The sequence below is a fragment of the Centrocercus urophasianus genome, unplaced genomic scaffold (assembly GCF_019232065.1).
Source record: "Centrocercus urophasianus isolate 14NV4802_14NV808 unplaced genomic scaffold, USGS_Curo_1.0 seq_11, whole genome shotgun sequence".
Lineage (NCBI taxonomy): Eukaryota > Metazoa > Chordata > Aves > Galliformes > Phasianidae > Centrocercus > Centrocercus urophasianus.
Genome location: NW_024884253.1, coordinates 52,000,649 through 52,028,073, shown reverse-complemented (window position 1 = coordinate 52,028,073; position 27,425 = coordinate 52,000,649). Strand labels below are relative to the sequence as shown.

Below are 27,425 nucleotides of genomic sequence, written 5' to 3'. Positions count from 1 at the left end.
TTCACGTAGATATTATTAACAAAAGCAATGCAATAATAAAAGTGTTACAAGTAAGGCTAAAAAAATATAGGGGAAATGGTACATTTTGGACATCATAACACTCGTCAAGGCTTTGATAGACCTTGTCAAAGTTACAGCAGATACCTGTAGAGAAGAGCTGAATATTTTTTTTACTCAGCAGAAACTGTGAATAAGCTTGATTTAACTGAGGCAGAGGGGCTGCAAATTGATTTCTTGATTCATTTAGGACACGGTCAGAGGTAGTATATAGAAAAACCTAGAGAGAAGAGAACAGAATTAATGTTTCCTTCCTTAATAGGTGCAAAAGGTTGAAATGCTGTCAAGTGGTGGCAAGTTCATTTCTGTAAAAGACAATATAAAGTATTTGCCCGTCAGACACATTGATTTTTTGATGCACAGGAGAACCATAGGTGACAGTCTCAGCAGCCTCTGACGGCTTGCTGCCTCCTGCAGCTGGACAGAGGAGATAAGTGGGGGATGCTAATCCAGACCATCCCTACTGCCAGTCACACCACCAAGATCAGGCATGAAGGCTGCTTCTCCATTGCTGGCAAATTGCAGAAGGTTTATTTTTCAAAAGTTGCTTTGCTCTGCTTCATGAAGTTAACTGTTAGATTAAAACAAATGGTTCAAAATTATTTCATGATTAGTTACAAATCAGTCCAGAATCTCAAATTTAAAGTTATATATCCTCCCATCCCTCTCCCAATAGAAAAAATAAAAAAGCTTCTTCGAGTTTTATAAAACTAAAAATTACACTACACAGTTTTTATGTACATAAAAAACAACAGGGGGGGGCGCGGGCCCCACAAAAAAAAAAAAAAAAACCTCCATAATTTCTATTTTCTACTTAATCAGTTGAAATAAAAATGTCATTCAGGGATCCACCACTGCAGACAGTCTCTTAAAACTCTCTAGAGAACATACCTCAACAGCAGTTTACTAGTAGGACCTAGAAGTTACAAACATAACATGGAAATCTTTTTACTGGAATACCAGTTTTGAGGTTAATTTGCCATTTGCTGATAATAACTTATACAAGTTAATTTACTATATTAAACTCAACCCATTCAAAGAATTCTTTCTATAAAGTGTGAAAAAGCCAAGAAGAATCTTAGTTAGAAATTTCTGATACTTTGTTTAGTTTGCGCTTGTTCGTACATTGAGCCAATATTTGCAACATTTAAGTATCAGCTACAAAATTGTACCAAAATCAGAAGACATTATCTGGAAATACGTATTTTCTTTCAGTTCTTTTAATCTCTTTGCTTTATGGTCAGGAAGCAAACATTGTTTTGGAACATGTTCTCTGAATGATATGAAGTGCAAACATTTGGATTTCCATGTAGTGAAGTTGGAAGGAGTTCTTATATTGTATTAGAGTTCCCAACAAACTGAATGCTACACAGGAAGAAGCCCTCCAATATGAAGAGATTAAGCTTGGTTGTAAATGAAACGATTACCTGCCCAAGGAGCTGAAGCCTTAAACATGCCATTAGCATCTCAGTCTCCTTCTTGCCTTACATGCATTTTCTACTTCAAACATTCTACCTCAGTTGTTCTGGTACAAGCACAAACTACCCTGGGTTTTTATATTATTTATTTATCCATTAGCTATTTATTTATTTTACATGTGTTCTATTCATAGCAAGCAAATTGTTAGTTCATAGGTGCAAAAAACAAGAAGGGCTGACAGCAAAACGGATGATATAAGAGCAGAAAAAAGTAGTCAGAAACAGTGGTGTTATCAAAAATATTTTAAATGGTAGATTTAAGAGAATTGTGGATGGGCAAGGTAGTGGAATTATAAGGAGACTGTTTCCAATTCAATTACCATTTAGTACAAAAAGATTTTTTTTTACTTTTTTAAATATAGAACCATATTGTAGTGATAGTTGGTGAAGGAAGTCCTATTCGAGGTGAAGGATGCTTATTGCAGGTGAATTATGTGGCTGGTACACTGAATTGATTGGTGTTTCCACAACAGTGACACAGTAAATCCAAATAGATTAAATTGCTAAAATATTGGTACTATATCATATTTTCTTAAAAATTGCTTTTGTACAAAATCATCTTGATGTCTACTTGATCTTTGCTGTAAATATCTCAGCATCCAGTTTGACATCAATCTTTGAAAAAAAAAAAAAAAGTGGTATGAGCTGCAGTTAAATATTCGCTCTTATCCTGTTTATATTATCTATTTGTTTTTCTATGAGATAAAGTTTTGTTTTTTTTTTTAATAATTTTCCTTAACAGAGGAAAATATATTTTTTGTGACATTTCAGAAAATTTGATCAACTTGCAATAACTCAACTTTGAACCAGTTCAAATTTTCCCCATTTTCTCAAGGTAAAATATTTTTCCCAAGATAGTTTTAATTTAAAAAAATATTACTGCTCTATTTTTTTAAAATATTTGTGTGCATTTGGAAAGCTTAACTGATTGTGTAGAGAGGACGGCGAGATATCTTGAAAGCCAAGTCCAGAAGATCTAAAATCAATCTGCTCCCTGTTCCAGTTGGCATGCTGTTTCTTTTCCTTTGAAGAATGTGTTTCTTACAGTCATTTCTTTTTTTTTTTTTTTTTTATGAAAGTATTTCTCCTTCAGTAAATACTCTGCATAGAAAAATGTGTTTCCATTCATTATGTTGGTATATTGCTTTGTACAAGCGGTTAAATACATTCCTGGGATTTAAGCACTGATTTGCAGAGCAATCTTTCAAGTCTAAGCTTCTGCAGGCCAGATACTTTTATTAAAATCAGCTGTTGTTGTTGAGAGTTTAACGCACTTAATTCAATGTTCAACATCTTTTTGAAAAGAGAAGAAACTTATAGACTGGTTTTCTTTCAGCAGTCTTTTATTACAGGATATCATTTAATAAAAACACTTTTCAGAAGAGATCTCAAAAGTAAAAAAATTATTATACTGTACTGAGAAGGACAGAGAAAGTAAATAAGAGGAAAATTACTATTAAGGCAGTTGCTATGTTAACTTATAGCCAATTAGATCTTCCTGGAAAAAGCAGAACTTACCTAAAATCACATACATGCAGGAAAATCATAATCATAGTCATAATCATAATCACTATAATAATTAAATAATAATAATAATAAAATAAAAAACCCCAAACAACACCAATCCCAAATCACAAAATAGAAAACACTTCTATTATTGTATGAGATAGCAATGGAAATTTATGGTGGTGGCATATCTGTTTCCTGTTTTCTTTCCTTTTTGTTAAAAATCTTTTTATTTATCTAAATAGCTTTCCACATCCTGTTCCCCTCATCCCACTGATACAGTGTTAGAAGTGTTGTGTGAAAAGGGCAGAGAAATTTGGCAGAAAACAAAATTCCTTAAGTTCCAGTTGTCTTCAGATATCCGAGGGACTGGGAGTGGTTGAACTTAGATTCTGAGTGATGTCCCATTCAGCACAATAAGCCCAGTTGCATTCAGTATATGAACTGTCACGATTACAGATTCACAAATAGCTCACTGACCAATTTGTCTAATTACATTCAAATTGGCTCTAATGGCCACTTGTAAAGAATTTGTCTGAGCCCAATGAGAACCCTCATGGCTAGATTAGTGAATAGTGCAGTTTATTAAAGCAACAGATTACAGGTTATTTTGGATTGACAGAGTTAAATAAACTGTCTGCAAAGCATGTGAGGTTAACTAGGAACATGAATAATACATCCAACTACAACTGCATGAAATTATGGAATACATCTACAGAGGTGTCTAAGGTTCCCAGGGTAGTACTCAGCATAACTGAATGTGTGACTCTTACCCAATAGATGTCCTTATTATGGGGGAGAGAGGCTCTGCTCATTGACTCATCCCAGCTTGCCTGTGACAATATCTTCATTGCTTGTCTGTGATGGTATCCTTCTGCTCTCAAATTCTTTCTCAATTAAGACATCTTTATACTATTCTCTCACTTTCAAGTGGAGCCTGAGTGACTCCATTCAAACATAACTTTGTCTTGCAAAATTAACTCAGAAACATATTTTTAAGTACTGTTTCATGGCTGGCTAATGAAAGCAAGACTGTTAATGGGTTCCAATAGTATGATCAAGTTTCCATCCTTGCAAGATGATCACAGAGTTTAGCCATGGGACTGCTGCACATTCCATGTTTCTTTTTTTTTTTTTTTTTTCTTCTCTCTATTAGATTCAGCATACTAGATTATACTCATGATCTTGTGGTTGGCCACTCTGCCCACGGCAGGGGGGTTGGAACTAGCTGGTCTTCCAATCCAAGCCATTCTGTAATTCTGTAATTCTATGATTTTAGGTTCCCCTGATATTTACTAACAGCTAAAGTTTCAGGTCTTAGGGAACTATCACTGAACAGATGATCCAGTGCATTCCAGCCTTGAGGTTTTACCTTTTCTCAAGAAGTGGACATTTGAATATATTACCTTCAGCAAATATTCCACAAGACCTGGGCAAGTATTGATTAATGGACCCAAATCACCTGATATGAAATAAAATATCAAACTCAAGATAAAATCTAAAAACATGAATTCCATTAATTCCATCTATGGAGAATTCCGTCTAGGGAGAAATATATGTTCCAGTCTGCTCTTTGAATTAAATGTGCATGTGGTGTCTATGTAACCCTCTTTTCTTTTTTTTTATTTATTTAGTACAACAGAATTTAGTGCCCCTAAGTAATTCATACTGCCTATGACATAGTGATGTGATTCATAAAAAAATCTTCAAGAGATTTTTCCTTCAGTTTTGCTCCTTCACTTCTTTCTTGTTATACTAGCAATATCCCTGAAAAGTATGTCAGTAGGCTGGGAATAATGATAGTTAACTTCAGGTCAGTTGTTCTCAACAGTCTGCAAAATTCAAAGTGAAATGTTACTCTAAATCTATACAGCCTCATGGAGTTTTGCAGCTGAGATTCAGTCTTCTTCAAAATAAGCAGTTAATAAGTTAATAGTATGATTCATAGCTTCTCTTAACACAAAAAGCACCCATGGAAAGCATTACTGTTACTGTAGTTTCTTGTTCCTTTTTATTTCCCTTGGCTTCTTGATTGGCTTACTGTCCAACACAAAACTGGTTTTGAATGAGTCTGGGGCAGTCATAGCCCATTTTTCACTATTAAGGAATTGCCACCTATTAATTAAATATATATAATCCATTAGCAGTGGACTTTATAGACATACATAATTTATAACCATTACTGTCTTCAGGATATGAGTTCTCACTTATATAAACTAATGAATTAAGTCTTTGTCTGTTCAGTTACTATGGCAATGCTATGGACTTCCCAGTTTCGGCTGGCTTGTAATGAATTAAATAGTCAGCAACTCTGACAGAATCCTGAAAAAAGGGTAATTGCAAATAAAGTTTGAAGGAGGGAGGTATCCATACAAACAAATTTCAGTAAGAACTCAATTTGAGGGCTTACACAGAGTTTTATACAATATGTTACAGTGAATTAGAACATCTTTCAGGGCTCATGCATATGTTTATATGGATAGAAGTTATCCACTCAACTGGTAAGAACCAGAGAATGCTCTGAACCTGAGGAAGTCTAAATAAGAATAGGAAATGCCTACAATGTAGGCATGCTGGTTCCCAAGACTAAAAGGTGCCCTGAAAAGTACCCTTGCAATTCAGTGGATTGGAAGCACTTCTTTGTTACCAATTTTCATGAGCTATTGTGTGGGGATGAACTTCGAAAGAAGTCTTATGTATCATTTTCACACATAGACGGAAATATACGTATCTATCTCCATGAAAGAGGTATCGTTCTAATCAGTACAGGGAACGCTGATGGTTTGTGTAGTTAACTGCTTTTTACAATTTGGTCTCAGCACCTCCAGCTCATACAGGTCATCACAGAAAGTCCACACATATCATTATGTGCTAAATAGACAGAAATGCACAGAAAGGAATATCTGTGTAATCAAAAGCAAGCAAGCAAACAAACAAAGAACAGTCTCTAAAATTAAAGGGGCATTAAGAAATTTCAGAAATTTTTTTACTTGATTTTGATTATTTTTATTTTTTTTTTCTGCCAATTAATGAATATAAAAAACATGTTTGAAAATTACATTTTATTCTACATTAAAGTTTTTGCCTATTCCAAACAAAAGTTATTTGATTTGTAGTGCTACTCATATTTACTCTTCTACCCTTGGGTTTTCTTAAAATTTTACTTTCTGACAGTAACACCCCAACTTATCTCACAAATACTAACATATACATTGAGGGATGGGAAACAAGATCCTTGATTTTCCTCCACGAATCTCTAACCGAAATTGCAGTGGCATATGAAAGTCACCAACCTAAATAAGCATAAAACTGACTGAAATAGTCACGACAGAAACAGTTTTGTTCCTATTTTGCCTGCTGAAAACCAGAGTTTTCTAGCTTTAAAGGTAAATTCTCAGTGTCAAGCATTGGTTATCACATAACTGCATCTAATTAAGAAAATTAATACATATCAGAAAGGATTATAGAAGAAATGAAAAATCAGTTAGAAAAGGTCATTTTTATTCATATTTTCAAGTTTCATTCAGAGGGTTTTTATTTTTTTAATTACTTTTTTAGCTTTTCCTTGTTACTTTCATTCTTTAATTAGAAAATTTATTCATGAACATAGTATTTCACCTTTACACAATCTGTGGAATTATTTAAAAGAAACACAGAAATCTAGGCACTGTTACCTGTTCAAACATGCATCATCTGTTGATAAGTTTGCTATTTGCAAAGGCCTCATGTTTCTTCCTTAGGTTAATTCCCAAGCCTTATGCCTCCTGCTTTGCTACACAGATTTTCACAGATCTTTTACATTGTCTCATATGGCTTCTGCCTTCCACAAACTCTGCTCCTTTCTTGACAGCAAAACTTCTTTTGATAAAATGTATTGTGCCACTTCATCAGCTAGGCCTGATCACAATTCTGATTGTAATTTTCTTTATCCATTCTTTTTTTCCTCTTTTTTTCCTTTGCTCTGGAGAATACATTTTTACCCTGCAATGAACTGTACAAATGTCACATTACCAACACTGTCTTCTAGAGGTTTTATATTCTTTTGGAACAACTGAGAGTACTTAATATTCATTTCTGCTTTCTGCCAGACATGGGACTTTTGCCCTGAATTTCTACAATTCCTACATTTCAGTTACTGCATTTTGACATTATAGTTACATACCACATAAATAGTTCTGAATTTGGAATACAAAAGCTAAGGCATTATTGAAATAAACAAAATTACCTTCTGAATGACCCACAGGACTCTGGCTTAACAATGTAATACAAAACAGATATTTTTTCACAGGAGGCTTCAGTGAAGTCTAATATCAAAATAATCTTCATAGAGAGGTATGGCTGAGAAGCAACAGGGGCTCCTCACACAGGTGAAGAGGTGATATTGACGCCCAAAGGTGTGTCTTGCCTAAAGATACAGTAAACATATTGCAGATGAATTGCAGTTGTGGCACAGAACTGATGGGTGGGTAACTACGTAATTCATCAATTTTAGGTACAAACTGAGGAATAGGTTTTGAATGAAGAGTAGGAATAAAGTGGGTAGGGAGTCTCAGTGCCATCCTAGGAAAGAAGAATTAAATAGGCTAAGAGGAGGAAGAATTGTGTTACAGTAAGGTGAAAACTGTTAAAAAGAAGAAAGGAATTAATGATGAGTTAAAGACGCAGAACAGAAAACATGGTGAAAAAAAAAGAATATTTTGCTATCTTCAGTTGTGTGCCCAGCTATTTTCTACAAAGAGTATTAGTGCAGAAGATAAGTAACCTTGTCAACTAATAACAATAATTAGCTTAAATAATATTAGCAGAATGTTCATGGTGCTCTTGAAGTCTTTGATAATTTTTAAACTCTCCAATAAAAAAAGGATGCAACAAAACAGTACAACCCAAACAATGACTTTCAGAATTGCAAGTTTCAACAAAAATTACTAGCTGTATTCCTGACTTTCTGATTAATGGGTTTTATAATTAATGAGAATGTCTGAAGATATTTTAATTCAATCCCAAGTTAGGCATTAACCATGTTGAGTGATTGTACAAGTGTAAATGGTGATTTTTTCCCTCAGTTTACAGGAAGATGTACATTACATGTACTAAGTAGCTAGCAAGAAAATAAGACTTCATTTTATGGAAAAGCAGACATTCCTTTTTTAGAAGTAATGGTCAAAATTAAATCTCCTTGTTATCAGAGGAGTAACTCACATTCGTGGAATAAATTTTAAATATAGTTTAAAAAATCATTACTTTTTGGAGTGTGAAATATCAATAGATAAAAAAAAAAAAAAGGGAAATCTTTTTTTAGGAATTTTTTTTTTTAATATGTGTTTGTGTGAATCTCATGAAGCATTATTCCATTAAAGAACTACATGGGAAAATATCCGCACAATTTTCAAATCTGCTGGTTATGGAAGGTTCATCATCTAAAACCTATACAAACAGAACAAAACCCAAGAAAGAACAATATCATTTTAGCAAGTTTCTCAGTTAATTCATTTCCATCTGAATTTATCCTGATTCTGAAAATTGTAAATATTATTCTGTTTATTTCCTCTGTTTCAAGGAGGACAGATTCTGCTCTTCATACTCTTCATATTACTTAACTTTTCTGAGGAAAGCTGCATTCTTTCAACATTCTTAAAAATAAAATAGAACAAAATATGATAATTCATCAGTATTTAGAAAACATGGCACAGATATTCCCATTTTATTTATTGCAATAAATAGGGAGGAAAAATGAAGTAGGAATATCTATACCTCATGTTTATGAAATTTTCACCAACTTCTATTTAATTAATAGCATGTTTAGAAGTTTTGCTTTCACAAGGAGAGAAGATGCTGCAATAACTTTGGATAAATTTTAAAGGATTAATAATCAACAGAGAATCTGTGGGAGTTTCTTTGTGTATGTCAGCATGACATTATCCATGATACCACTTAAGTATTTGAGTAAACTCTGAAAGACTCTTTTAAGTTTTCTTTATTCCTTTCTGATGTTCCAGATTTAATTTTAATATTCTCTGGATTCCATCTGAAAAACATGAAAAATCTTACAGAATCCAACTGTATCTTAACTGGGACTCCAAAATGTCACTTCCACAGAATGAAAGCAATCTGACAGAGTCCTGCAATCTGAAATTTGTCCCAACTGAAAGAGCTATGCTCTGTTGAAGGGAATGGTGTGGGTAATGCTCTCTTTGCCCCCAGAGACTTTGGGGATAGATGTTGCTACTAGCTGTAAAGTAACTCCAAAGAACTGCTACTGAAAAAAATTAGTTCTCTTTCTCCAACTGAAGTATTTGAAGCTACACGTTCATATCCATGTAGTACTACTGACAGAAGCGAGTGAAATAATCATTTCATGTTTCCAAAATTCTTGGACTCTGCACACAGCAGTCACCCTGAAGGAAGACAAATAGGCTAGTTTAACCAGACCTAGAAATACTGGTCTCGTTCCAGACGCATGCATATCTGGTCAACTGCAGATAATCAATTGCTCAGTTCTGAAAATGCTGGTGGACCAAGACTTAAAAGGGCAAAAGATGGCTGTCTCATCTTGTGTGTTCATAGTCACTAGCAAATAAGTATTTTGTAGCCAGCTGCGTGTGACAAAAATCGGATGGAACATATTATGTGAGGATGAATAATCACTAGTTTAAATTCAGGAAGAAGTCTGGTTGTATTTCTCCACATTCATTTACTTACGTCTTTTGATGATTAATATAGTTTCAGTGACAGAATGAGAATCAAAGATACATTGTAGCCTAAGACTGTAGAACAGAATATGTCTTTCCATCCTGTCTTATACCCTTTAGCTTGTGGGCTGAATAGGGCTATCCCACTTGCAGTATTCAGTCAGTGTAGAAAATCTTATTGTTCAACTTTGACCTTTCCTCTCATTAAAAATGAATGTCCTACCTTTCTCTATATTCCTAGATGTTTTTAATATTAGAGATGGCATTTGAGAAATAAATACCACAGTCTGACACTTTAAAAGATGTTTAATCTCTTTAGTATCTATAGATTTCTGCCAACAGCTTGCCAGGATTTGAAAGCTCAGGTTTTGTCATCTGAAATGGCATTTGGGATTTTTACATACTGCAGTATATACATAGTAAAATGCTGAAATCTGTTGATATGTTTTAATGTACTGCCTAAAATAATAATCAGTACACCATTATAAAACAATAGCAATAGCTGGATTTCTAGTCAGTCAGCTCTACATTGATTAAAATACACAGATGTAAAGGCAATAATCAACTAAAAAATTAATTTTTCTAAAGCTATTTTGTTCACGTATAACTGACAGATAATTACTGTGGCAATTCTATGTAACAGTTTGAAGTCTTTCCCTAATGGTACAAAAGCATATTTACAAAATGAAGAAAATAATGACCCAGTTAGAATAAAATGAAATTCATGTCACATTCGTAACATCTAAGTAATTTTTTTCCATGTAAGTGAAGTGCTGGGTGACTAGTAGAGACACATGAAGCTGTTAATGTGTTAATATGCAATACAAGTCAATATGATTTAGTTAAGTGTCATATCATGACGTGTTAAAGAGGACACTTCTCAAGGACAAGTAATAGCTTTTAAAATAGCTAGGCATGCATTAGACTAGCAAGGTTATTGTTGATATAGTTCTAATTAATTAACTGAAGGTATTTCATTTTAGATGATAGCTCTAGTAACCAGAGTATGATTACATTTAGCATATTTGTTAGATGTAGCAGCCCAAAGTCATGTGAAATTCTGCAACTGTAAAAAGTTGCAAGAGTAGGACTAAGTCCACTATTATGCAAATATAGGAATATTTTACCACTGTTCTTTCCTTTTTTAAAAATCAATAAGTAAGTTTTAAGTATCAGGATCAAAAAACAACAAACAAAAACCCACAAAGATTCACACTCAATAATTGAATATGCTATATGTACATAATACATGAATATGCGTATATACATAATATAGATACCTATATACATACAATTATTTCACTGTGTGTTATAAGTGTAACCAAGTGTCTATCACATTGGGTAGAGCCTGAACTGGCAGTAAAAATGAGTCCACATGCAACCTTTTCTTGAACAGATATAAAGAAGCTGCACTGTAACCCACTAGTATTACTAGTTATCAGTCGCATAAAATAAAGTGGGACAAATAGTAGATATACTACAAATGAACATATGTATAGTTGAAAATAGGAATGCTGCTTTTTAATCAATCTTTTTCTAACACTCAATAATGCATTGCTGTTAGTTACAAATACAGTTTCTTTAACTTAAGGGAAGATTAAAGATAAGAGCTTACAAGGGAGACAAATTTCATGACAACCATAATAACACTTGCACACAAATCAAAACTCACATCATCATGTTTAGGCTTCTGCTTGAGATAAAAAATGTATTTCGGAAGATTCCCTTTAATGAATTTGATGAGCTCACATGAATTACTCTACTTTTATGTTATTGTTTGCTTGACTCTATAAACACAAGCAAAGACATCACCTAATTACACCAAAGGAATTTCTTTTTGGTATTTCTCTTTTCTGCATAGTATTTTAAAGGACAGAGATAACTGTTTTCCTCAAGAAAATATTTTGAAAATATATCCTGCAATAAAAAAAAAATCAAGTAAATATATGAAGTGGTCCTAAGGGCCCCTATTTAAGAAGTATCTACCTTGCTATCATGTTTTGGCGTGTTGCAACTCCCTAATTGTAAGACTTTGCTTATTTCAAGTTTTTGTGTTCTTGTTATTATTAATTTGTTACAAAATTGTGTCTTTGTCCTTATTTTTCAGATATGTAAACTGGAACAGAAACTATGCTCATCATCTCTGTCCATATATAGATAAATACTTCATAACATTGCTGTTTTGCCTTTCCTTAGTATTTTATTTTTTCCATCAACTCAATATTTACTTCACTAAATTCCAGAAGACAATTTTATAAACATCTTACTCTACCTATTATTAATCACAAACTGTTAGGCAGCAAAAGGTACTATTTTATAATGTACTGAACTTGTCAGAATTTATAATAAATTATTATATATTATTAATTTATTGTATATAAATGTATATGTATAATATATAATATATAATACATAATATATAATGTAAATATATATAATATAATAATATAATATATATATAATATATTATTATATATATAATATATATAATATATATATATATAATATGTATATCATATATATATATATGTATATATGTGTGTGTGTCACCTGAAATTGATATCTAAGTTTCAAATGGTGTTAGGTTTAAACTCGGAGACAATTGAGAACAAAACAAAGTACTCTACAACCTTCAGGCAGTACTGTGACTGCAGTTCAAAATGAACTTTGTCTAAGCAGAAACATACAATTATTCCAATCAAATTATTCCTGGGCTACAATTCAGTTGCCCAGTTTAATTTGGAAGATGAATTAATTGGAGGACGTTTTTTGCTTAAAACGTCCCTGTGTAGGATATTCATAAAGGGAACTTGATGTTCATGTCAGGGCATCTAAAGGAATCCCCAATTTAATCAGAAACAGACTTTGTTTCAGCTCTTTCCTTTCTGGGAGGGGAGGAGGTTTTAAGATTGCAAATCAGCTCTTACATTAGCACAGAATATATAAGTAAAAGTGGGAAGATAGATTTGATGCTTTGCCAAAGATTTTTCTTTTTTTTTTTTTTTTTTTTTCCTTTTCCACAGATAAAAATTGCTTGAAAAGAGATCTCAGCATGAATTGCTCTACTTTTCCCTCTCTTGTGCTGGCACTGGTTCTACTTCAATTTTGTTCTCCAACCACACAGAACTTTCGTGCTCAAAACACAGATCAATCTTACACAGTAATTCAAAGAGTGAAGCGTGACTGGATATGGGAGCCACTTTTTGTAACTGAGGAAGAGACCTCAACGATGCCTATGTATGTTGGACAGGTATGACAAGTCATAATGACAGGATGATACAAGGTTATATCTAACATACTGATTACCATCTGACCAGGAAATATCAAGAAAAAGGAAGATGACCTAAGGTAGCTGTTATTGGGCAGCACAACATCTCAACATTACTGTGATCTGATTTGGGATCAAAGAACTACTGGCACTAGAGGTCATGGTAGTAGTCAAATGCCTTCTGTCATCTGGCTTCACAATCAAGGAAACACAATACTCACTCAGTTACTGAAACTAAAACTGCACACAGTAGACAGAGGTACCAAAATGAAAACGCCCTGTCTTCTGAATGAAAATTAAAGAATCGTTTATCAACATCTAGCAATTTGCTTGTGGTATTTTTGGCACTGCATCAAAGCAGCTATACTGATTGCAGTGTAGTTCACAAACAGTACTTAGAATGTTCTTCTATTACACTAAGTAGCAGCTGATTCATCCCTCATTAATTTTTAATAAACCAGATTAATACTAAATCCTTTTACCACTGAGAAACTCCAGGAATCTGCATGGTTCATTAGGTTAACGTAGCTTTTGTACAACGAGCAATTACTTTTCACTCTCCTTTAAAAATGTTCTTTAAGATAATTGTATTAATGAGACTTTATCTACTCCTTATTTTCCCTTTTTGCTCACTTTCATATTATTATTTATTATTATTATTTATTTTTGCAAGCTGGAAGTAATTGTAATCTTGAGATCTAGTTTCATTTCTTTAAGGTACATTCTAGATGAATGAACCAAAGTAAGTTTAACTGCTAATTAACTAGCACTAAAATTTAATTGGGCCCAAAGGGTGAAGTGCTCAAAATTCATTAATTATTTTCTCTCAGCCCCTCCAAAGTAACTGCTACAGAAGTGCAATGTCTTACTTCTAGAAGAACAGGTATAGAAATACTCATTTTTTAATCTTTATTACTTTTCCCATAGCTGGGAAAAACAGTCTCCCATGAAAGAAACTTCATAAATATAATATATTTTCAGCTCTGGACAACTTTAATAATATTGTGTTTTTATTTTACACAGGTAAACTGCGGGAATTTTAATTGAGAACTATTGTTAATTTAATGCAGTTTAACTGCTCTGTAGATCAGACATTTACTTGTAGCTTTCTGTTGAGTACAATAAACTCTGTAACTCTGTAACTCTGTTTTCTGTAAATAAAGTGAAAATCTATGATCAACTAATGACTTTTTAGTAAATAAAGACCAGAAGAAACTCTGTGAACAAAATGATAGTGGTAGACAGTCTCTGTTAATTGTTATTCCGTATTATAACTCCTTATGCAGCCATTCAGATGGCTGTTCAAATTTAGCAAGTGAGACCAGACTACTCATAGAGAGATCCTGCCTCCTGGGTTCACCACATAAGTGTGAACCCGTCCCATGTTTTGAACAAACTACATAAATTGAAAACTTTAGAGTTTAAGATGTTTCTATGTTAAAGAATTTAAACATCATAACCCTAAAAATGATATTTCATGTTTTTAAGGGAAATCATCTGAAAATTTAGGGCTTGAATACTTTGACAAGACTCAATATAGGAACTCTGCACTGTGTCCCTCATATCTCAGAGCAGTGTCCTGGACTCATTTTAGATGAACTGTCAACTTAATGCATAAAATTGAACAAATATACAATTCAAAATACAGCTTCCAAAGAAAAGCAGAAACTTTTACAACATCAGCAGTTATCACAAAACATTTTCAGTAGATCTGATAGAGAAGTGTGCCACAGTTATTTCTTTTCTAAAGTGTGGTCTACACTGAGCTGTAGGTTTAATAAGAAAGTAAGAATGAAGTAAAACAGGATTGTTATTTAAATGAACAGCTAGACATGTAATTTACTTTTAAAACACACTACTTTGTAGGAGAAGCAAGTTGAATATATTTATATACATATATAACATTGAATTATTCAGTACTTATCCTTGCTCTTAAATATTTTGACATTTTGTTCAAAACCCAAAATAAATTTAAAAACAAACAAACAAACAAAACAACAACAACAACAAATCAAAACAAGAAAGAAATAGGGAAATAATGATATGGCGAAGATGATGTTGGGAAAAATATCAACTGCAGGTGACTGGCACGCTAAGTGTTTCAGTCCCTGCCATCACAGAAGTGCTGTTGCATATCGTTAACATTAATATTTTATTGATGTAAAAAAATGCAGCTGGACCACACTAGTCTCCAGGGCTCAGCTTCATCAAAGGAATCATCATCATAAAGTTCATCTTATCAAGATAAGAGAGGATGCAGATCATCCTGGACGGAAATGGAAAATGTCTGTCAATTTATTTCAGAATAAATAATACAGACCTATACCTCAGAATGGCTTTTCATCTTTTTAATATTACAATAAAATTGGAACACCAATCTCTGTGATGATTACACTTCGTATTGCTGAGTAAAATTATATATATATATATTTCTGTAATAATCGTAAGACACACTTAACATTTGTAATAACAAAGAATTTAGATAATTTTTTAAGGACCTTTGCACTGTTCTCAGCATAAGCTGATAAAGCAATGAGCTAAGGCATATACATAACATTAATTCATTTCTCTCCAAAGTGGCTGAAGCACCTTTTTCAGGTTTACCATATGTTTATATGTCAGCTATATCAGTATTTTAAAACTGAGACACAACTGGGTAAAAATTTGACAATTCCCCCCTTCAAATATTAGTTTCCAAGAAGGTCCACTAGTGAGGGGGTCCACCGCAGAACAAGAACATAAAAAACTGAAAACTGATATTTCAAATTTTATTTCCACCTGAATGTGGGAATTAAATAATAATAATATTTTTTCTGCTTTTCACTTACAGCTGAAATCAGATTTAGACAAGGAGGATGGCAGCCTACAATATATTTTGTCTGGGGAGGGAGCTGACAGCATTTTTTTCATCAATGAACATGGCAAAATTTACGTGAGACAAAAGCTGGATAGAGAAAAGAAATCCTTCTACATTCTTAGAGCACAAGTAATTGATAGGAAAACTCATCTTCCTATTGAACCCGATTCAGAATTTATTATCAAAGTTCGAGATATCAATGATCATGAACCACAATTCTTAGATGGACCTTATGTGGCTACTGTTCCAGAGATGTCACCTGAAGGTATGGCATGCTATAAACTAAAATTTTATTTCCTGATTATTATTATTTCAATCCTATATTCATTTAAAATCTTAATAGAATATTCCATAGACAACTTTTCAGTGAGAAGGAAGCCATGACATTTTACAACATTGCAAATTTAAGGATATATATGTTTAAACTGAATTTTGTGAATAATTCCTATTAACATAGCTGCCTTTAAATGTTTAGGTACCTGCATGTTTCAGAGTTGTTTTACAGATTTTGGATTCATACTTGTGTTGAATATAGAAACCTGCCTTTTCTATAATGACTCAGCCTCGAAACAAATACTTAATTAAAAAAAAGGAAAGCAAAAAACAAAAAACATCATCACACTTCAGAATAGGTAGAGTACTGTAACAAGTTTGTACGGCAGGGAAGATTTTAGTCAGACAGATTTCACTGCTTTTTTAGTCAAGATAGCACCCTAGTGTCTATAGAATTGTTCAGTGTATAACTATTGTTACAACTTGTCAGCTCTTCAGGCTTCTACCAATGTGATGGAAAAATAGCATACACTTAAACTTTAATGGCCACTGACCTTGCTTGACTCTTTAAGCACATAAATATAAGCTCAGATGAACTAAAATGTACTCAGCAGCCTTCTTCAGTCTCTTCTGATTTTGCTTGCCAATTAAACAGTAGACCTTTATTATACTCTGTGTAATATAAATCATACTGTATTGTAACTGGAGAAGAGTCAAATTTACATCAAAGCACTCATGATTTTCCCCCAAATATAGGGATAGTTTCCTTCCTGTAAGTAATGAGTTCAGAACAGGAATGAAGTGGGCTGATGTGATGACCTTCCTCGTATCATGTATGATGCCTACCTATTTCCACAGCCAAGCCTCTATCCCAATTGGTAAGCTTCCCTTTGTTTGGATTAGATGATGGACAATTTAGTAGTATTTCAAGTTCATGAGAAAAAATAATTGAAATCATGATGTCAAAAGCAATGACTTAAACTCTGGATCAGTTCTTCCACACTTCTACATGCGTGGAAGACATTATCTTACATGTCAAAAGACATTATCTACTTGTCAAAAAGATCTGGAGTATCTATCTGGAAACTTGTGTGAAAGCAGCTGACATAAACAAGTAGATTGTTATTATATAGCTGTCCCAATAACTGTCTTCTTCAAACTTACTGAATTAATCTTTTAAATTCCTACTTTTATCTCTTGGTTATTTCTATGAAAAGAAAATTTAATATTGTGTTACTTGAAATTGTATGAATTAATGAGCACATTAACTTAATAGCACTGGGTAACAAAACATGTTTCATTCAGCATTATCCAACTTTTACGATAGTTTCAGTGAATCTTTCACAAGGAGCTGTAAATTTAATCATCTTCTGTCATTCTGGATAGCTTTTGCAAGCCAGACATACTCACTTTTGGAGTTTAATTAAAAGAGAGGTTAATGTCTTAATTCCTGCTGCGAAGCAGTAGTTCACATTTACTACCTGCAATAGTTGCAAAAGATGTCCATTTAATCAACTTATTTCCTGGTAAACCTGCTTTACACAGTGTACTACTTGTTACATTGTTTCTTCACTGCTACTTTCTTCCATTCAGGCAGAATAGTTTTTTTCTCATGACACCTGCATTTGAGCTCTTACTAAAATAATTTTCTAAAATGACTTGTTAGTGGCTCAGAGGGCACTTGTGGCCTTTTTGCCTCAAGTTTAGAGGCGAGAAGATGGACATTTTGTCAGAATTCTTTGCAGTTTTTTTATGCGCTCACAATAAAATTGTACCCTCAGCAGTTTGCTGATGACACCAAACTGAGAAGTGTAGTTGATACAGCAAAAGGAACGTATGCATCCAGAAGCAAGTTGATAAACTTTAAAGTTTGGCCCTTGTGAATTAATCAGGTTCAAGAAAGCAGAGTGCAAGGTTTTCAGCTTGATTCAAGATAATCCCAGATATGTATGTGAACTGAGAAAAGAGCTTCTTGAGAGCATCCCTGCTGAGAAGGACTTAGGGGTCCTGCTACATGAAAAAATGAGCCAGCACCATCTGCTTGCAGTCTGGAAGGCCAATGATATCCTGGGTTCCATTGGAAGAGAGGTGGCCAGCACAGCAAGGAAGGTGACAACCCCCCTCTATTCTGCCCTTGTGAAGTCCCAGCTGGAGTACTTTGCCCAACTCTGAGGCCTCCAACCATAGAACCATTGAATCATTAAGGTTAGAAAAGATCTCTAAGATCTAATCCAACTGTCTACCTACCACCAGTGCTGCCCACTGATCACGTCCCTCAGTGTCACATTTCTACATTTCTTGAATGCCTCCAACACAGGGAAGATGTAGAGCTTTTGGAGAGGGTCCAGAGGAGGGCGACAAAGACCATTAGAGGGCTGGAGCACCTCTCCTACGAAGATATGCTGCAGGAACCAGGCTTGTTCAGCTTGGAAAAGGTTGTGGGGAGACCTCATCGTGACATTTAAAGGGTATTTATAAACATGAGGGAAATCAACTTTTTACATGGGTAGATAGAGATGGGACAAGGGAGAATGGTTTTAAACTAAAGGAAAGGAAATTTAGATTAGATGTCAGGGAGAAGTTTTTTACTGTGAGTGGTGAGATGTCAGAACAGGTTGTGGGTGCCCCATTTCTAAAGTTTTCAAGGCTGGATTGAATGGGACCTTGGGCAATCTGATTCAGTACTTGATCTAGAGGCTGGCAACCCTACCTGTGGCAGTAAGATTGGAACCTGATGATCCTTGAGGTCTCTTCCAACCCAAGACATTCTATGATTCTATGATGTTAAGAAACATGGTTTATAGTCTAGAATTAGCTGGGTGTTTTTATCTGGGATTACACAGATTTTAAGATTCTGATAACAATTTTTTTTTTTTTTTAAGTGATAATGAGTTATTTATTAGACATTCTATCTCTTATAAAAATGACTTTAAAGTAGTTGATACTTTAATATAGCTCAACTGACACTCACCCAGATCTGTAACTATTCACACAAGTATATCAAGGTGGTATGCCTGGCAAAGAACAGTAATATTTTCACATGCACCTCTGTTTTTCACCTAAAATCAACAATAAGCTGTTGACAGGTACAACATCTCAGTCTGTATTGACTTGAGTTGCCTATAATCTGAAAACCTAAAAATAGAAGGTTCAGCAGTATTTAGCTAATTTCCTATCATCTATCACATGTTTAAATTCCTAAAATACAAGTACTATGTCAGTTCAGCATAAGACTAATTAAATTGTAAAGCCCTTTCTATTTTTAATATTTCTATAAGACTATTACAAAAAGATTTAACTGAAATGCAATATTACGTAATTTCTCATAATGGGTTAAAAATAAGACAGCATCCTACAGCATCCCAAAACCTGTACTGAAACTCGCAGATTTTCGGTCAACCATTGTATGGCATTAATTTAGTTAAGTCCTGTGGAATCTGAAATAATTTCTACACTCCTTTTGTGTTTGGCCTCTAGCACTAATACCATAGTTATTTCCAAGGTTATTCTTTTATCTACTTCTTCCTTCTAGATACTAGTACATACCTGTTGTATTTATGCAGCTTTGAAGCCAAGGAGGGTTCATTTGCCCCATTTCAGATCAGAGCTCTAGTTGCTCCAAAAGGGATGCACTGTCAAGAATTGAACTGTGAGCAATGCTGGGTATGCTCTGGGAGAGCAGATTTCAGAAAGGGAAAAACCGCTGTGCTGTAACAGCTGGGAGACAGGGTGAGAGATATGAGAGAACAGCCCTGCAGGCAACGTCAGTGCAGAAGGAAGGCAAGAGGAGCTCCAGGCACACAGCAGCAGCTCCCTGCAGCCTAGGAGCCCACAGAGGAGCAGGCTGTCCCATTCCAGCCCATGGGCACTGCATGGAACAGATCTGCTTGTGCAGCCATGGAGGAGCCCATGGGGCAGAGGCAGATGAGGCCTGAGGGAAGCACAGCTCGTGGGCACCCCCATAGGAATAACCCAGGGTGGAGCAATGCCTGAAGGATGGGCCCTGTATTACAGAGCCATGTTGGAGAAATGCTGGAAGAACTGCAGCCTGTGGGAAATCCACATAGGATCAGTTCAGGAGGGATGGCATGCTTTGAGTGGGACCCACATAGAGAGGAGGCAGAGTGATCATGGAGGAGCAACAAAAACAAAGTGTTCTGTATGGACTGATTGCAGCCTCCATTTGCACCAACTGGAAAAAGGAGGTAAAAGAAAGTGGATGTTTTTAGTTTTAAACTAAATGTTTTAAACTTTTAATTTGCTTTTAGTTTCTCACTCCTCTAGTCTGCTAGGCAATAATTTACATTAATCTCTCTACCCAGAGTTGTTTTTCCTGTGATGGTAAACAGTGAGTGATCTCCCTGTCCTCATTTCAACTCATGATCTTCTTTTAATTGTATTTTCTTCCCTTGATCCTTTGAGATCGGGGAGTGAGAAAGCAGCTGTGTGGTATTCAGCAACCTACCCAGGTTAAACAAACACAGTGAAGAATTAATGTCATTGGCATATCTGTCGTCTTAAATCATAGAATAGTTTGGATTGGAAGGGACCTTTAAGATCATCTAGTTCCAACCTCCTGCTATAGGCAGGGACTCCTCACTCTAGACCAGGTTGCCCAAAGTCTCATTCAGCCTAGCCTTCAATGATTTCAGGGAGGGGGCAATCACAGCCTCTCTGGGCAACCTGTTCCAATATCTCACCACCCTAACAGTAAAGAATTTCTTCCTAATGTCTAGTTTACCATCTTCCAGTTTAAAACCATTTCACCTTGTCCTGTCACTGTGTGCACTTAGAAGAAGTCCCTCTCCAGCTTTCCTGTGCGCCCCCTTCAGATACTGGAAGGCCACTATCATGTCTGCTTGGAGCCTTCTCTTCTTCAGGCTGAAGAGCCCCAGTTCTCTTAGCCTGTCCTCATAATAGGGAAGGTGCTCCCGCCCTCTGATCATCTTCGTGGCCCTCCTCTGGACCTGATCCAACAGTTCCATGTCGTTCTTGTGTTGGGGCCTAAGAACTGGATGCAGTACTCTAGATGGGGTCTCGCAAGAGCAGAGAGTATAGGTAGAGTGATGTATGCACCTTAACAGTGGTCACATCCAATATGTGGAAATGTCGAGGCATGTCATGAAATCCTCTCTGAGCTCAGTTTCCCTGCTTCTCCAAGGGCAGTTGCTGTACTTCTGAAATAGAAACTGTTTTGCTGTGTATACTAAGGTATTAAGAAAAGAAAAAGAAGAAAATTTCTAACTTCTAAACAGATGGAAACAATAACCAACCAAGTCTGCATCATCAGTATCACAGTGGCTTGTTACGTGTTGTCCCCATCTCCAAGGTCCAGTCCGCCAGGGGCTAGAGATCTCCCCTCGCTAGGACCATAGTGACACAGACACCAATAGGAGGATGAAGCAAATGGTGTTTACTGTAACTAAACAGCGGCTTATATATCCTACGTGCTTCGTCTATGCCCCTAAAGCATGCATCATAATTTCGTCACAGAGCAGGGGAAGGTCCTATCGCGTCACATCCCAATGCCCCGTTAGCGCCTACTACAACATCTCCCCTTCCCCGTGCTCAGTAAAGCCTTGCCCCGTTATGTCACTACAACAGTTATGTCACTGCTTTTCTTCTAGTAAAATGTTATCTTCTTTTGCATAGCAAGCACATAGACTGGAAAGAGTTTAAATTGCATAGTTCTGTTGAGCCTCGATTTTGCACTATTGTGGAGGTCTCCAGCAGCTGTTCAGCTCAGTGGTACTTGACCTGGAATCTTCTACTCATTTACTTGAAAACATAGACAAAACTTGAAAAACAGTCCATAGTTACTGAGTATTTTGTCTGGAAGTAAGAAAGCAATGAGAAAATAATTCACAGCTGATTGGGTATTACTTGCCTCAGAGAATCATAGAAAAACAGAAAACAGGCATAGATAATTTTACCTAAATTTATGTAAAAATATCAGTACATGTACTCAAGAGAAAACAAATTAGAATACATTTTACTTCTTTCTTACCTCTCTTTTATCTTCAGCACTAAATTTTATTAGGATTTTGTATGCAGGTGTCAATGTAAATGAACAGTGTGTTAGCAAATGGACTCCCTTCTGAGAGTATAGATCTGCAGTTTTCCTCAGGCGTTTGGCACAGTTTTACATTAAATGCCTCCCATATAGCTGTTAAACTTGCAGTATGTCTGATGGAACGGTTGAGTCAGATGCAGTCACTAATCAGTACGTAGTGTTTTGGGAGATTTCAAGCTCTAGTTACAAGAAATGAGTAACTATTGTGTTCCAGCCTATAGCAGAGGGTTGGAACTAGGTGATCTTAAAAGTCCTTTTCATTCCAAACCGTTCCATGATTCTATGATTCTATATGAGTACCCTCCAAATTTTTCTAATAGGCTGCAATGTATTATTGGCAAAATTATGTTTTATGCAAAAGGAGTAAAATCAAGGATTCAAGAATAGAAAGAAAAATCTTATACAGCAATTGGAAAAATGTTGCTTGCATCAGGTAGATCCTAATGAAAAGCGCAGAATGTGTAAATATGTTTACTATGTAGCTTAAGACACTTATGTGTACATACAGTATGTATTTTGGGCTAAACTTTATACCAGTGTTATACCCAAATATTCAGAAAATGCATGTTTGGAAACTTTCAAGCATATTTAGTTAATGTCTATGGCATCATATCCATTTTCATAATATTTATCATAATTAGATTCTCATTTATATAATTTCATACCTTCAATATCAAGAGTTGACTTTCGTATTTTTTAGATAAAAAAATGATAACTGATTATTTTTTTTTCCCAATATATTATCTGTTCTGATTCATTTTCTCCCATCTGTGGTTATTGGGAGATAATATTACTTCTTTAATTTCTGTCATCCATACACAAACGTCTGTGTAAAAACGTAGCTCCATTCAGCAAATGACTTTGTTTGATGTGAGTTAATTTCATAAAGCAATACAGGCTCCATGGTAGTGAAAGATTAAAAACTAGGAAAAAAAAATTCAAACTTTGCATAACATTTTCCTTATGCTCAGTTCGTAGTCAATATTTAAATCTTTAAGTATTGATTATGAGGTATTTGTTCACAAACAATATGAGAAATCATAGCCCCTACTTGTGTGGACTCTTTTAGCCCCAGTTTTACAATCAACTTCCTCCTAATACAGGAGACCTATCTTCTTCCTTCCCTTCAGATCAGCTCCCTCTTTACCAGACAGCCCTTCCGTGCTTCACCTTTCCATAACGCTCCTGCTCCCTGAGCCCTCCTGAGGAAATACCATTCTTCTGCCTTCTGTGATACTATCAAAGAGTTAATAGGCAAGAAAAAAAGTAGTCTGGGGTTCACAGAAGCAGCAAAAACCATTTTAGTTTCAACTTGTCTTTGAATACTAACTATAGGAAGTAAATCTATCTTTAAATGATTGAGGTACAAACAGCTGTTATTATAAACTTATCAGTTTTGTTCATTTTGTCCCATCTTTCTAAGAAATTAGAAAATTTATTAAATGTGGTGCTGTAAATACATAGATTTCTGAACTTAATCATTTGTTCCAAGGTTTCTTTAGCAGAAAAAAAACTGCATTTATAGGCTATATAACAGGCTGTACTTACTGTATTATCCACAGTGCTTGTCAATCCATGTCTTTCAAAACAACTTCATTATAGTCATGCTAACATGCCATAGAGATTGAATTTCCGGTATTAGAATAGTTTTCCACGTAACAGCTGTGTAACTGAGTGTTCCTATTTTCTTTATCTGTTGGTTTTGTTAAAAAATACTGCTATTTCTGAGGTATGTATGTTTCTCAATTAAATAACAGTCTGACATTTTAATGTTTCTCCAAAGCAAGAGGGAGTGATATACATATATATGACACACAGCTAATACATGCATGTTAGAAGTTTGGTGTTACAGCTATTTTGAAGGATATATTACTCCAAAAGTTGCTAGTAATGAAGAACATCTTAGGGTATGAATAACATCTTAGTGTATCTCCACTCTGAGGGAAGTTAGCATGCACTATAGAGCCACTTGGAATGCTGCTGACTAAATTAATAGTAAATGGAAAGTATGAATACTTTTGAAAATAATAAAAACATTTCATTTGCCATGTTCAGCAAACCCTTCTATGTGAAAATCTTATTCAATTCTATAATAGTAAGTTCAGAATTGAATATATAAGTTTTACTGGTAAAAAAAAAAAAATTAAGTATGAATTTGCCATAAAAAGGTGCTTCAGATCTATTTCCTTGCAATCTATCATTTCTTCTTTTCTCCTCTAGCATAAATGTACTAAAGCTATATTGCAGCTATAAGCAGACACAAGTATGTGAATAACTGCTAGAGAATTTTTGGAAAGAAGCTTGATTTCCTGTTTTCCTGATAAGAAAAATTTTACTGAGAAGTGGTGAGGTGCTGGAACAGGTTGCCCAGAGATGTTGTGAGTACCCCATACCAGAAGGTGTTTAAGGCTAGTTTGGACAGGACACTGGGCAATCTGATCTAGTACTTGATTCAGCAGCTGGCACTTGTGTCTGTGGCACTGGGGTTGGAATTTAGAGATCCTTGAGATCCCTTCCAGCTCAAGCCATTCTATGGTTTGATGATTATAACTGATTATCTGTGTTCTTGTGCAGGAGTTATGTGATGAAAAAAGAGATAAAAGTAAAGGTTACCTTAAGTAACAGTACAATGAATGTTTGCTTTTGAAAGGTAGTCATTCCTAAAGACCCCACAAGTTCATTCTCATTCTTGTGTATAGGATATAGCCAGCTTTCTGTCAAAGATGAATTCTTTGCACATTGATTCTGCTGTGCTTTTTACATGGATAATAATCTATTCTCTTTCTTTCTTTTTTTTTTTTCTATTTTATTTTTATTTGAGGTACTTCTGTTACACAGGTAACAGCTACAGATGGTGATGATCCTTCTTATGGGAATAATGCCCGGCTTCTTTACAGTCTCATTCAGGGTCAGCCTTATTTCTCTGTGGAGCCAAAGACAGGTAATAGAGAATGATCTTGTCACCTCAAGAAATCATAAACTAATATAAAATGGATGAAAACCAGAATTTCGTTCCTCATTTCAGCAAAAATATCAACTGATACCACCTTGTTTTTAAACCTTTGCATAATTCCTACACTTAAAAAAATTGAATACTTCATTTCCCAAAGGAAGCTGACAATATTTATATCTCTTTAGAGAATCAACAATAAATTTCTATAATTCCTAATAAGCTAAAGTTAGGAAATTACCTTGCTAAAGAAAAGAGCTGGATTCTGAATACCTCATCCAACAAGTCAACCCAGAAAAACTTCTGGGTTAACAGATCCAAGATTCACTATATGACTGTTTCTACCTCTGTGTTGGAGGAATCACAGATATTCCCTTCAAAATTGTGATTTCTGGGAAAGAAAGATGCTTACATATGATATATAAGATATATGGTGTGTTCTGTTCCCTTGAATTCTAAGCAGACAGAATGAATCTTAAACACTCTGTAGATGTTGCCATAAGCATAGCCTAGAATTGGCCATATAAAATTGGACTGTGTTCAAAGGTGGATTTTAAACCTGTAGTATATGGACAGCTTTGGGAAAAGCATGAGTATTGTATGTTAGGGACCTAAAAATATACTTTTCATTTTCAGGAGTCATCAGAATGGCTTCCCAAATGGACAGAGAAACAAAAGATCAGTATTTGGTTGTCATCCAGGCCAAAGATATGGTTGGACAAGCAGGAGCATTTTCAACAACGGCCACTGTTACCATCAACCTCTCTGACGTCAATGACAATCCACCCAAATTTCAGCAGAGTGAGTGTAGGCTACAGTAGTTGAAGACATGGGAAAATTTAGATCTACCATAGCCCTATTAAGTTAAATTATAAATGTTCTCTGCACAAGTCTGTGCTTTGATTTCAGCATTAAAGATTTAAAAAGCAAACAAACAAAAAACAAACACCAACAACAAAGAAACAGAAAACCCATCACTATCAAAAGGCTTTAGGCTTTGCTGTATTTTTCATGAGGCTTTGGAGACAAATTACTTACTTACTAATCTGTTTTCCATATAATTTCCCTACCTACGCTTAATATCTCAGCAACAGGATTCTAAGTACAATTTTCAAGAACTTTCGTTCTCTACTCTCTTCATTTTTATTTATTTATTTATTTATTTATTTATTTTTCCTAGCAGATACTGTAACCTTTTTGACAAATGATGTGACTGTCTGTTCCAGGTAGTTTCTTGCAGTCATTTAAATGGGCTAGTGGGAGAAACTAATAAAATGTAGCTGTTTTTCCAACTTGCTATAGCTGATTCTCCTAAGCCTTTTATTTACAACTAAAATGGAACTCAGAGAGAAAGACTAGGATGACAGTCTGTCTCACCTTGCCTGTGGGGTCCATCCATCGTTGGATTAGGTACATTGCTCTAGTAAAAGCTGAGGACTTTCCCCAGTTCTCTATGAGCCCCGGGCTATCATAGCCTCAGTAGCTATTAACCGTGATGGATTACTGAGCTGTGTCAGTATTTTTTCCTTAGGACTCTACTATTTGAATGTCTCTGAGGAAGCTCCTGTGGGCACTACTGTAGGCAGACTCCTGGCAGAAGACAGCGACATAGGGAAGAATGCAGCCATGAACTATTTCATTGAAGGAGATAGTTCAGATGTTTTTAGCATCACCACTGACAGGGAAACTCAGGAAGGAGTTATCTTACTAAAAAAGGTGAGATTTCAATAGCAATTTGAAAAATACATAAATATTGGGAAGATCTTCCTCAAACAAGAAATATATTAAATAAAATGCCTATTCTTTTGTATTCTACCATTTTTTTTAAATTTTTATATTGTTTTTATTTATTTATTTATTTTTTTTTCCTTTCTTCAGGCAATGTGGTTTGACTGGAATATTGGAGGGATAAAACAAAAACATCTTTTTCCTTCTGTTTTCTTTTTGTATCATTCATGTAACCACTAAATAAAATGCTGGCAGCCGAAATATCTTAATGTTATTCCTTGCGGTGCAGCACAGTGTACCTCATTGAGACAATATATTCAATCTCTTCTTTGCATCATCTGTGAAACCTTTATCATTAAAATAAACACAGCAATTCCTCTTAAACTTCAGTGAAGAAAGAAGCTATAGAAAGAATGTAGAAAGAGGATTTCATTTGCAATTGCATAGCTTTAAAAATGCACTAAATACATTACTATGATACTTATTTATGAAGTAAGATACTTCACAGGTATGATACAATGTGATTTATTTTGCAGAGGAAACATT

The 27,425-nt window shown here is 34.9% G+C and overlaps 1 protein-coding gene across 6 annotated transcripts in view; it reads left to right on the top strand.

Annotated features, from left to right (window-relative positions):
- CDH19 (cadherin 19) overlaps positions 1 to 27,425 on the top strand; it is a 95,736-nt gene that overhangs the window by 46,455 nt on the left and 21,856 nt on the right. For 5 of the 6 annotated variants that reach the window (XM_042839966.1, XM_042839967.1, XM_042839965.1 and 2 more), the window contains 5 exons: positions 12,754 to 12,980; positions 15,829 to 16,120; positions 25,023 to 25,142; positions 25,788 to 25,952; positions 26,683 to 26,867. In XM_042839966.1, the coding sequence (XP_042695900.1) occupies positions 12,783 to 12,980; positions 15,829 to 16,120; positions 25,023 to 25,142; positions 25,788 to 25,952; positions 26,683 to 26,867 (960 nt within the window). In that variant the 5' untranslated portion in view covers positions 12,754 to 12,782. Of the gene's footprint in view, positions 1 to 12,753; positions 12,981 to 15,828; positions 16,121 to 16,940; positions 17,007 to 25,022; positions 25,143 to 25,787; positions 25,953 to 26,682; positions 26,868 to 27,425 lie in introns of those variants that run through there. The other variant, XM_042839969.1, reaches the window with a different exon arrangement.